Source organism: Tachypleus tridentatus, chromosome 9, assembly GCF_004210375.1.
Source record: "Tachypleus tridentatus isolate NWPU-2018 chromosome 9, ASM421037v1, whole genome shotgun sequence".
Taxonomy (NCBI): Eukaryota; Metazoa; Arthropoda; class Merostomata; order Xiphosura; family Limulidae; genus Tachypleus; species Tachypleus tridentatus.
This window is the reverse complement of record NC_134833.1, coordinates 112,386,661-112,400,284: the sequence shown is the minus strand read 5'-3', so window position 1 is coordinate 112,400,284 and position 13,624 is coordinate 112,386,661. Positions and strand designations below refer to the sequence as shown.

General features: G+C 33.1%; 1 protein-coding gene across 1 annotated transcript in view; it reads right to left on the bottom strand.

Moving 5' to 3' along the window:
- LOC143227454 (alpha-(1,6)-fucosyltransferase-like) overlaps nt 1-13,342 on the bottom strand; it is a 31,456-nt gene extending 18,114 nt beyond the window's left edge. Inside the window, exons 1-3 of the mRNA XM_076458898.1 lie at nt 13,249-13,342; nt 9,877-10,030; nt 3,509-3,706 (exon numbers count right to left, since the gene is read on the bottom strand). Of these exons, the coding sequence (XP_076315013.1) occupies nt 3,509-3,706; nt 9,877-10,028 (350 nt within the window). The 5' untranslated portion in view covers nt 10,029-10,030; nt 13,249-13,342. The remainder of the gene's footprint in view (nt 1-3,508; nt 3,707-9,876; nt 10,031-13,248) is intronic.
- Between the last annotated feature and the right edge of the window lie 282 nt (nt 13,343-13,624).

The following is a 13,624-nucleotide window of genomic DNA, read 5'->3' as shown; positions in this document are numbered from 1 at the left end:
TATTGCTAAATCAGCCAGATAAATTCATGAACACGACTACCTAATGTCATTCTTGAAATAGTTCAGGAGGACTCTGTAGATACTAATGATACAACAGTAGAAGTAACAGGTATAGACCAAAACGGTTCTCGCATTCCGTATTAACATTAAATGGTGCATTAGATTGGAATATTAAAGTGGATGCAGAAAATATTGTATTTGGTTTGATCATTGCATTTGTCAGTTCTTTCTTTACGAATGTCTTATTGTATCATGGATGTACTTTTCTAGCTCATTGATTTTCATTTATATTTTTTGTAGACATTATACATGTATTTTTATCTTATTTAATCTTATTTTTATAATTCCTCGATCATTGTTAATTTTGTCTTTAATCATATATATTGCTTTTCTGTTTGTTTTCGCATAGTACTAGTATTTTTTAAATTGTCTTCCTTCTTAATATCTTCTTAATTTTTTCTTCTACAGTTTTATTATTTCCAGCATATTTTATATCTCGATTCGGGCTAATGTTGTTGTCGTCGTCTTAAAGTTTAGTTAAAGTTGTACTTTATTTTCACCAAAATAATTCTACTCCCAGTACCAGTATTGTAACATGTTCAGTCATTAGGAGGGTTGTTTTGAATTATTTCGTTAAAATAATATCAATTGTAATGATAACTAATTTATTAGTTCTTTAGTAATATTTGTTGCAGATTATGTTCACTTTTAATACCTATATTCACATACACTTTCTAATGAGAAATTATGACACGAATACGACGTACGTCATATTAAAAACCATATTTACTTACAGATTTCTTCGCTAATGGATCTATAAAAAACACATTAGTTCACTGACTTGCTAATTTTCACTAAGTCATTAACACACACTGAACTTGTGTACTCTTTAACTGAATGTTCATTAACTCATACAGTTACATTTTACGTAATTTGCGTTTGATGCTTACTATAAAATATTATATATTCTAACTTTCCCGAAATTTTTAGATCATGCCGTGACAAACTCCTTGAAATAAAGATCTAATTTAAAATATTAAAAGTACAATAGTATATTATTTTTACTAAAAACCAGTAGTTGGTCAATAAGAAATGGTGACATTAAATTTATTTGTTTGTAGCTATGTAAGCACAAAGCTACGCGATGGGCTATTTAAGTTGTACCCACTACTGGTATCGAAACCCAGTTTCTATAGTTATACGTACACACATTCACCATTAGCTTAGTTGGTAGCATATCACATTAGAATTATTATGAGTCTTACGGTAAAGATACATCTCACTTATTAATTTGTTTGTTTTTTAATTTCGCACAAAGCTACTCGAGGGCTATCTCTGCTAGCCGTCCCTAATTTTGCAGTGTAAGACTAAAGGGAAGGCAGCTAGTCATCACCACCCACCGCCAACTCTTTTACCAACGAATAGTAGGATTGACCGTCACATTATAACGCCCCCAGGCTGAGAGGGCGAGCATGTTTGGCGCGACGCGGGCGCGAACCTGCGACCCTCGGATTACGAGTCGCACGCCTTACGCGCTTGGCCATGCCGGGCCTTAATTATTAATAATTTAAATTGTTTATTTCCTCTAAATATGCATACTTATAAGATACGATACTTGCTGAAACTATTGAAATCTATGGAATTCATACAAGCATCATGGTGGCACTAAGAGTAAAACACATTATGATCTATGACTTATTTAATTCCACCACAAAATCTATCTTAACATAGATGATGTAACGAGAGTCACACAAAATAATGAAAGTAAGCGAGAAAATATAAACAGTATAAACTAATATGAACATTTGTCACAAAACAGCAGAATATGAGAATTGTGTTCAGATGATGAGTGTCTGCCACAAAATAGGAGCATAAGCTTAAATTGTTAAAACCTTGAAATCTACATAGTTTCATTGAATAGAAACTGTGACTGAAAGAGATTAAAACCAAAAACTGATCAAATAAAGCTAATGCTATTTCTCATGACGACACCTTGGAAGGATCATTGAACAAACTTCCTTCCATGTTACCATGGTTATCACCAATTTCTAAAATCGAGATGCATATCCTGAATACTGAACACATATCTGCTTCAGCCTTTAGGAAATAAACTTTAAGATTCTCAACCTTAACGATTGATTATGTGGAAATTATCCCCAAATCCAAAAGATTTATGAAACATACAGATCCCATAATTTGAACCCCTAAATGACCTGTCTGTATACGCCAGTGTCAAAAATATAGCTTCCAACATTTGGAACGAATCAGCGCATTTTTTTCTAGAACGTCCCAACAATTTAAAATATACCATCTCTACTAAGAAAAACATCTCATGGCTGAACATTTAAACATCCTGCACCATTCTGTTACGACATTAAACTTACAGGAACAGACTTTGATTTCACAGAAAAAAGATAGAAGAGGTAAGGAATATTTTTGGATAGCAGTTTCAAATATTGTAACATTGAATGCATCACTCTAGATACTGGGATTGTTGACATGTGTAACTTTATAAAAAAAGATCCAAAACAAACTTTTTTATTTACGTGCTCCATACCTAACGTACTGTTACTTACTTTCCATTACATAAGGAATTAAGTTTCAACATTTATAAGCATGAAGTTATCAATCCGTGTTTCATATTATTATATTTCTAACACATTTTACAGTTCTTTTAAAAACATTTTTTTCCCATTTTCAAAGAAGGTTGTCGCTTTGAATATTAATTTTATGATTTGTGGTTTAAATTTTACAATGACGTTACTTTAATTACTTTATTTATTCTTTTATAAATGTATATGTACATTTCAGAGAATGATCTCATTTTACACTTCTTACTCCTGATATCTTAATAACATCTCTCTATATGTACATATGTGTATGTTTAGGAATTTCTTCCTATCATACCCCTCCTTGTTTATTACTTTTAGCTACGCTTGCGCCCTTAACATTTCCATATTCTTATGATTCGCCCTTCCTCAATGACCATTGATTATTTTTCACGGACGCCTCGACCAATATTTTTTGCTCACGTGACGTATAATTATTTCTCATATTCATCATAATAATTATTAACTTTTGCCTTTTTTATTCTTGAAGAAGAATGTTCAATTATCCAAAATCTCTTGACTTTAAACATCTTTTGAAATCTATTTGGCTTTTTTTGTCTCGATACAAGAAATGTATATGAAAATGAAAACAAAATAACTCTAATACTGAACTTATGTACTCTTTAACTGAATAACTCATATAACTTTAACTGAATTTAACTCATACAGTTACTTTTATATAATTTCCGTTTGATGCTTACTTTAAAATATTATGGATTCTAACCTTTCCGAAATTTCTAGATAATGCCGTTACACACTCCTTTAAACTAAATATGTTTTACATTACATGAAAATCTAAACTGATAAGTTGTAGATTAACTTTATTCTAAATATTTAATTTTTCGAGTAGACAAAGCATAATATGAATAATAATAAAACCACTTTTTTGTTTCACTTACCTTCGAAAGTCACCCAAGTTGTCCATCATCACCCTCATGAGGCCTTTGGCTGTCACGTCAGATATTTGTTTCTGTAAAATTTCAGTTCGACTTATAAAATAATACCATAGTTCGTTCACAGTGAACATGGCGTGTCTTCTGGAACTTTCCGACTGAAGACTTGGGACAGCTAACTTGTCTGAAACAAGACTGATTTGTCTTTTTTCAGTATTTTGAGAAATAAATTAAAAAAGAATATATATTTTAAGCAAGAAAAAATGTGTACTACCAACTGAGATAGATTATTCATATTTTAAACTATACGATTTGATAAACATTTATCCTAATATTACAAGCATATCACATACAGGAACTTTAAGTGTTATACATTTATAACCACCTACAAACTAATTATACTGAAGAGAAAGTTGTAATAAATGACAGAAACATAACTGGCTAAAAACAGTGTTGTGTTAATATCTCAGATAGAAACTTGTTCTATGCTTTATTTTGGTAAAAGTGTTAATACCCATACCAGCTGTTCTGAGAAACATCTTTACTTCAAGTGTGTTTCTCGAGTGTTGTGTTGGGTTTGATCGTCAGTGAATACTGCACAAACACGTTGAATGTGTGAAGTGATGTATTACAACAGTTTCATGTTATATTTTAATCGTGGGTTTAGGAAGCTAAAATCCCAATCACCCAATGAGATTTCATACTACTTCATACGTTCTGAAAATACACATATAATAGCAAAATAGCTAAACTACTGAAAAAGAAAAACTGACCTATATTTTAGTTTGAGAAACCACTTTACCCCTTAAATCCTAGGGTTATACATCCACCTTTGCTTCTTATTATATTACTACTTTCATTGATACTGTACTTCATATATTTTGACCTCGTAATCTGAGAGTCGCGGGTTCGCATCCCCGTCGCGCCAAACATGCTCGCCCTCCCAGCTGTGGGGGCGTTATAATGTGACGGTCAATCCCACTATTCGTTGGTGAAAAAGTAGCCCAAGAGTTGGCGGTGGGTGGTGATGACTAGCTGCCTTCCCTCTAGTCTTACACTACTAAATTAGGGACGGCTAGCACAGATAGCCCTCGAGTAGCTTTGTGCGAAATTAAAAAAACAAACAAACATATTTTGACCTAAAATGTACTTATAAAAGAATTGTTTTTTTTAATACGGGGATGCGAACCCGTGACCCTCAGATTACGAGTCGCACGCCTTAACACGCTTGGCCATGCCGGGCCTTTATAAAACAAAACACAGACTATCTTCATATAAGTACATTCCCGTAAAAAGGTTGGTTAATAAAACATTATAAGAACGATAATTCAGATATACGTTGCCGTTGGTTCACTAAAGCCAAGATTACCAAACCAAATATCCAGGTAACCTCCACAAGAGTGTCCGAGAAGAGGATAACAAGAACTACACTTATGTTCTTCATGGTTCCTAAAAACGCTGCTTTATTGACTTGTTGTTTTATCCTGATGTAGTTTTTTTTTTTCTTTTTGGAGTCTTCGCTACAGTGTAAAGTGCAGAAATTTCATCTTTCATAATAGGGATCCATATATTTTACTGAAAGTGCTTATATGGTATTCATCGTTGTATTGAATGAAGTTAAAATTGATTTCCATTATCTAAGAAACAGCGATAAAATCCAAAAAGAAGCTTTATTTATACTATCTGTACCATGTTGGAAAATCCTAATCACCTTGTGATCATTAGTAAAACGAGACCCAAATGAATCTTACAACAAACTTCTACCATTCACATGTAAGGAATTTTTTGTAAAATCTTTCTGTAATTTTCTCTTCGATTATTATTATACCTGTAGAATGATTTCTTCACAAAAGCAAGATCTATATGAATTATACTGTGCATAATGATTGATGAAACATTTGTACCTCATTAGCTAGCATTTTTTATTGTACTAGAGTGAGTTTCCTGTAATAACACTTTGTGAGGCTTAATTATTGTAGCAGCAGTCCTGTGTGTTTATATATGGTCGTGTTGATCTTCAGTCATAGATGCTATTAACTATGTCTTAGAAAATGGTATGCTTAGTGCCTTGTTTCTCTTCGATGTATTACTTTGTTTTTGGTATCTGTTCTGGAAATACCTGAAACCGTAATTGAACTGCACTGTTAAATAAATGGCCAGTGAGCTAAATATACAGGTGCTAAACTTGTTGCTGGTGGCGACATAACTCGTACTTGAGATATCGCCCCACTGTACAAGAATTTACAAGAGAAGTAACTTATCTCTATGTGTAATGTTTGGTCGTGGTAAATATATTTTACTGAATGTTGGAGTTCAGATTTCAAAGAATATAGTCCCCCGCTGGTACAGCCATAAGTCTACGGATTTCCAACGATAAAATCAAGGGCTCGATTATTTTCGGTGGACTAAGCAGATAGCCCGATGTGGCTTTGCTATAAGAAAACACATCCAAAGAATATTATGCGATCTAGAAATTTAAAGTAACACAATGCTGGCCAAAATATTAAGGCCAATGAACATAAAAAAATATACATTTTGCGTTGTTAGACTCAACCACTTATTCGAGGAGAGCTTCGAGAGATGACAATAAGAAAAGGGAAAATAAATTAAAAAACTTTTTAGCATTTTATAGGAAAAGTGTAAACACTATGAAATTAGCCTAAATACTAGCTGACCAAAAGTTTAAGACCATACTGAAAGGAAGTGTCGATCAGTAAACACGTAACGAAATTTAGTCATTTGTGTTCAAGCATTAGCGTTGTCAACATCTCCCACTGACATCTCCTGTGTTACATTGGGTAAAAATATGGCAAAGGCAAAATAAAAAGTTGACAGAGTTTGAACGTGGCAGAATTGTTGAGCTGGAAAAGCAAGGTCTCTCTCAACGTGCCATCGCTCGTGAGATTAAGCGTGGTAAAACTGCTCTTGCAAATTTCTTAAAAGATCCTGAGGGATACAGAACGAGAATTTCAAGTGGTCGGGTCAAGAAAATTTCGCCGGCGTTGAGCAGGAGGATTCGACGAGTTGTCCAGCAAGATATCAGCCAATCGTCAAACTAGATTAAGGTCCTTACGGACGCAGAATGCAGCTCAAGAACAATAAGACGGCATCTCCGAGAGAAAGGCTTTAAAAACCGTAAACGTCTTCAAAAGCCACGCCTCTTTCCACACCAGGAAACACCACAGTTAAGCTTTGAGGAGAAGCACCAAACATGGGACGTAGAAAAACGAACGAAGATTTTGTTCTCTGACGAGAAAAATTTAACCTGGATGGTCCAGATGGCTTCCGACGTTACTGGCACGACAAGGATATCCCACCGAAGATATTTACTACACGATACAGTGGAGGAGGTTCCATCATGATCTGGGGTGCTTTCTTCTTCCATGGAACAATGGAGCTTCAGGTTATACAGGGGCGTCAAACAGCAGCTGTCTACATTGGCATGCTGGAGAGAGCATCCTTATTGACTGAAGGCCCTCGCTTGTGTGAAAATTACTGCAGGACAACACTGCAATCTACAATGCCCGCAGAACAAAGTACTTTTTCATGGCGAATAATGTGATTCTTTTTTACCATACAGCGTGTTCGCCCGAACTGAACCCCATTGGAAATGTTTGGGAGTGGATGGCAAGGAAAGTCTATAGAATGGACGTCAATTTCAAATAGTGCATGATCTTCGTGAAGTCATCTTCACCACTTGGAATAACATTCCAGCCAGCCTTCCGCAAACGCTTATATCGACCATGCCAAAGCGAATGTTTGCAGTTATTCGCAATGACATCCATGCAACTCACTACTGAGACCTCTTGCTGGGCATTTCCTACCCTGTTTAGGACTCATTTTGGAATGGTCTTAAACTTTTGACCAGCTAATATTTAGGATAATTTCACAGTGTTTACATTTTCCCTATTAAATGTTAAAAAAAGTTTTTTATTTTTATTTTCTCTTTTCTTATTTTCATGTTTCTTAGCTCTACTCAAATAGGTGGTTGAGTCTAACAACGCAAAATGCATATTTTTTCTTTATGTTCACTGGCTTTAAGATTTTGGCCAGCAGTATATAAAATGACCTACATACACTCTCCCTTGAGAATTTCTTTTCATTTCTCTCTCTACATTATTTGGCCCGGCATGGCCAAGCGTGTTTAGGCGTGCGACTCATAATCTGAAGGTCACGGGTTCGCTTCCCCGTCGAACCAAACATGCTCGCCCTTTCAGCCGTGGGGGCGTTATAAAATTACGGGTAATCCCACTATTCGTTGGTAAAAGAGTAGCTCAAGAGTTGGCGGTGGGTGATGATGAATAGCTGCCTTCCCTCTAGTCTTACACTGCTAAATTAGGGACGGCTAGCAGAGATAGCCCTCGAGTAGCTTTGTGCGAAATTCAAAAAACAAAACAAACAAACATCTCTACATTATTTTTTAAAAAGTTTTTTAATGTTTGTTTGTAACACAACTTCCATCACCATTAGATTTCCACACACACAATGTAGAGTAGAATTGTGTCTGAAACTTTAGACATTGATTTATTTATATATGTATTTTATTTTATTAAGGAAAGTTTAAAGTTTATTCATCTGTTTATAATAAGACGCAAATACTGAACTTTTGTTCATTAATAAATCTATATTATAGTTTGTGACCAGCTATTTATCAGACATGTGTGTTTTAGAATGTAACACACGATTTGAAAGCCCTTACTTTGTTATTGCAGTTCAGTTGAGGTGTGGTGATTTGCAAGTGCAGATAACATCTAAGATTCACCCATACTTCAAGGGAGAGTTACATTGTAAGATATTTTGACCCAATATTTTATATAGTAATTTTAAAACAACGAGACTTTAGTAATTTGAAGAAAAGTACATGCCTAATGTTAAACCATATTGATAAAGGAAGACAAGGCATTATAAAGAAGGGGTAAAAACAGGCTACAGTTTGGACATAGATATTGATAAGATGTTGAATAGGATTAACTTCATGTGTGTTTGTTTATTTTACTAAATTAATTCTTCTCAAAGTTAATGTTTTACATACAGTATTTTTGGTTTTGTAATTTGACAAGTTACGCTAAACGTCATACTTTTTTGTACTTGAATAAACATAACTTTCTCCGTCTTCATTACGTTTCTTCAAGAAATGTTATGTATACTAATATACACATATCAACAATAAACAGTAAGTAGAAAATAGAAGGAGATACATAATATATATTTAAATTAGGTTTAGTACGTCAAACGTTTATACGTACGTTCGGTTTTATTCGATCTAAGTACCGCCAGATTAAGGATTAATTAAGTCTATACCAGGCAAGGTTATTCTCAGTCCACGCGAGCACTTAAATGACAAAGAACACTAATTACTTATATTACATTCCCTGAACGATGTGAAGTAAAATGTAGAGACTCATTTATATGTCTTGTTACATTGATGGAATGATTAATATAACATTAAGACGGGCAAGAACCCACTTATTATTATTTAAAAATCATTCAGCACATAACCAAAAGCTAGCATGACTAGGTGGAAAAGGAATAGTGGTACAAGAACATTTCTGTTGTGATAGAATGTTGGAAGGTCTCAAAACATAAACAACGTGCTTTTACATGCTCAATGCTCATAAGATGGCTACATCAAGACAAAACATCAAGTCAAACACCCAATCAAACGTGTTGGATCTTAGGCAAGATGAGTGTATAAACGTTTGATGATGATATACCCAATCGATAACACTTCATATTTATTTCTCTGTCTTCGAACCGTTAAAAATTTACACTGTTGATATGCATAATAAATTATTTACAGACGAGAAGTAGACAACCGACTTCAGTACACTCTGTGAAAGCTTCATGTACTACAAATTGTAGTTAAGACTAATAATATATAACCAGGAACAACACACAGAACATCATTAGTGATGGAAGAACGGGTTGTAAACTAGACTTATCTTTAATCGTTATTACAGATCGTAAAAACCTCTCTTACTCTACTCAGTAGATTTTAAATAATAACAATGGAATTTTATTGTTAAGGTACGGAAATTTATTTTCAATACAAAACTTTAGATTAATGTATATGTCTACAGAATGAGCAGTGTTTATATATTTTACTGATAGGTAATAGAAACATAACTAACAAAGTAATTAAAAGAGCTATCATTACCTAGAAGAAAGTTTTAGTGGGAACACTTTCTGCAAATGTGAAATAAGTTTAGAATTAATAAATAACGTTACGTATCGTCTAATAGTTAATTCATGTGAATACAGTAGATATCACTTATATTATTAATTTGTACAAATAATCATTAAAAGAGACACACAAATTAATTATTAATTATAATAATTTACTTCGTTTTTAAAAAAATATAGAAGTCCCTTACCTTGAGAAAGTTCTGTAACTTTCTTTAATTGTTTTTTGTTCCCCACGATACAAAGGTAGAGAAATGTCTTTTTGCATATAAATCATAGCCACGATGATTATGCATATTATATAGACAGCAATAATCCCAACAATAAAACGTTTCTTTCTCATAACTTGATAGAGAGAGAAGAGGACATATTAGGTCTATCTGATAGTTATTTTGATTAAACATATCTACTATGTAACTAGCCCATAACAAGTTTCCTAAAAATTCACAGCACACTTTTACACTAAAGTCTGGAACAAAATTTAAAACAGAATGAAATAACGACTAGTCTTCTCATGAAAACACACTTTACAGTATAAGATAAGAGAGTTTAGAAAAGAATATATTTCACCAACATATTTATTTATTTAACTCTTAAAAAAGAAATAAAAACAATTCTACTAAAAGTAGTGGCAGATAAAACTAAATAAAATACATATTATTCTGATATTTTTTCTCAGTAATACTAAAATACCGGTAGCTTCTCTCTGTGTTTTGTAAAAGTGATAGTCAATCCCACTATCTGGTCAGGCAAGAGTTGGCGGTGTGTGGTGTTAAGTAGCTGCGTTCCTTATAGTTTATCTGTCCACAATTACGGAAGTGTTATTTAGAAAGACATTTTGTGTAGCATTGCTTGTAACAAGTCACTCAAATAAACCGATAACACTGGGGAACACTTTTTCAGTAACTTTGAGTTGCATGGGATATTTTAACTGATTCTGAAGGAGTTTTAGGCGCTGATTTCAAATCTGAAATTAGTTTTTCTCTACAAGCTCTAGTTTGTATGCAATTTGAGCAGAGGAGTAAACTAAAAATACAAGCAAAAATACATGTAATCAGAGGCTAGATACAAAGAGATACCAAGCATAGCATATATGTTACTTTTCAACTATTCAGAGTGTCAAAAACCAAAAACTGGCAAATAAACAAAACCAAGGTTTCTTATTTTTGTTCATCATCATCTCTTTGTTTTTCAATAAGCCTAATACTTACATAGTTTAAGTTGTAACTATTATTATCATGTGATACAGCAGAATCCTTGACTATTTATTTTATTATTATACTATGCAAAATTTATAAAGCTTTAGAATATGTTCTATAACTTAGAAACCCTTGTATGTCATTTTATATGAAAGGTAAAGAAATAAGCATAAGGAAACAAAATTATTGCTAAATTATAAGTCTGTGTTGATCTGGCTACTGAGCTTTAAAAAACAGGAAATAAACAAGATAGGAATGGAAGTGAACACATTACTTGATTGGTTTATGAGCATTCAGCAGACTAAGTTATCTCAGCTTTATATGGTGAATAAAACCCCTATATTTCTGGCGTTCTCACTGGCAAAACAAGTAGAACCAGAAGTTCCAACAGTAAAATGTTACTTTATACTCTACTGTAAAATAATTATAAAAGTAGTATTTTAAAGTTAACTAAAGAAATGATATAATGATGAAAGCTGAGGCCCTGTTCAAATACCCAGTTTTCAACAGATAGAATAGGAAAGCCAGTAGTATCAGGAATTATTCTCCATCTTCCATGAAAAATAAAGAAGCTTTATCTGCTATGTAATCATTAGCTGATCAAATGATATGTCCATTTCCAACCCTGTCTTGTTTTGTTCATTTTTTTCAATTTCAGTAGCCAACCCAACATAGTGAAGGAAATAAAGACAGGCTGCTAACATATTAGTGGTACCAGAGTAAATCTCAGTCATTTAACTTTCTAACCCTTGGTACTAGTATCACTAATACTAGTAACTAGTGAAAAATGTATTTTGCATAACTTTTAGGACTGTTTAGTGATTCAAGGATTAACAAAAATTTGGTTTATTAACTGATAGTAGTTATATTACTATTATTACTTACTACAAATAATATTACTCATTATTAGTAAATTTACTAAACGTAGAAACATGTGAGTCACTCTACAGACAATACAAGAGTACAAACAGTAGTAAGTACTGCATTAGATGAGGGAAAAGTTTTGGAAAGCCTGCTCATAGATTTTTTGTGAAATCATTTAACAAAGTTTAGAATTTTATTGAACAGTTAACATGGTTTCACTAATGGAAAATGTCACATTAAAAATCTTTTGACATTCTTTGAAAAGGTTATTACTATGTAGATAAGGATTAGAGTGTAGATTTGGTATACTAGTTTTTTTCAGAAAGCATTTGACAAGGTGCTACGTAAAAAGCTTGTAAAGAAATTTATGTCTATAGGGGTGAGGCATAAGTTAATTAACTGGATAGAAAAGTGGCTGGTTAGGAAAAAGCAGAGGGTTGTTACAAATGAAGTTCAACCATGAATCAATGTCACAAGTGGGGTACCTCGTGGATCAGTCTTAGGACCTTTGCTCTTTCTGATTTATGTCAATGACATAGTGAAGGAATAGTCAATAAACTACTTAATGTTCACCTGATGCTATTACAATCTTGGGTATTGCTAGCTGTAAAGATGATGCTGTTGCTTTACAAAAAAGATTTCGAGTCATTTATTGAGTTAGGCAAATAAATGCAAGATGTGTTTTAATTACAATAAATGCAAGAAAATGAATATGGATTATCATAATCTGAACGGGAATAACCTTAACGATGCCATAAAGCAGAAAGTTTGGCATAATAGTCAATCAGTCTCTAAAGCCATCCAAGCAGTGTGCTGTTGCTAGTGGTAGGGCAAATAGGATTTTAGGTTGTATCAACAAAAGTATTGAATACAAGTCTAAAGAAGTTATAGTTTTATTGAAATGTCACTGGTTAAGCCACAATTGGAATAGTGTTCAGTTTTGAGCTCCTTACCTTAAGAGAGGAGAGAGAATGATTATTAAAATGGTGCCTAAGATAAAAGTATTGTTATATGAGGAAAAGCTGAAATCTTTCAAATGTTTTTTCTTCAGAAACGAATAACAAGGGGATATCAGATTGAGGTGTTTAAGATTGTAAAGGGAATTGATAGTGTGAATGCATCATCTTTTTTCATATTTAATAGTGATAATAGTAGCACTAAGGGTACAACTGTAAATCACTGCAGGGTGAGACTAGAAGTGATCTTCAGCTAAGACAGTTTAATTTTTCTGAAATGGTGGTTAGCCTTTGAAATGGGTTTCATTCAGACATTCAGAAAAAGCTTGATAAGTGTATGAATGATATGAGATGGCTTTAAGGTTTTGAAATTAATTTAGAGTCTAGAGGACCAGCTGTGAAGGGCCATCACACCATATACTATCCCACAACTTTATGCTATAAGTAACTTTATTACTAGAAATTTCTAGCTTCTATAATCATGTTGAAAAGTTTGTGTATTATATTTATATTAATACAAAAGTATAATTATTTAAGAACTTGCTTTTCTTTCTTTTTCGTTACTCATTTCACCAGTTGATAAACTTTAATGTCACACACATGCTCACACTATCACAAAATATATGCATCACGAGCACCATCTATAAATTACAACAAATTAGTTTGATGCTTTAAAGGAAATTGATAACACTGGGGAACACTTTTTCAGTAACTTTGAGTTGCATGGGATATTTTAACTGATTCTGAAGGAGTTTTAGGCACTGATTTCAAATCTGAAATTAGTTTTTCTCTACAAGCTCTAGTTTGTATGCAATTTGAGCAGAGGAGTAAACTAAAAATACAAGCAAAAATACATGTAATCAGAGGCTAGATACAAAGAGCTACCAAGCATAGCATATATGTTACTTTTCAACTATTCA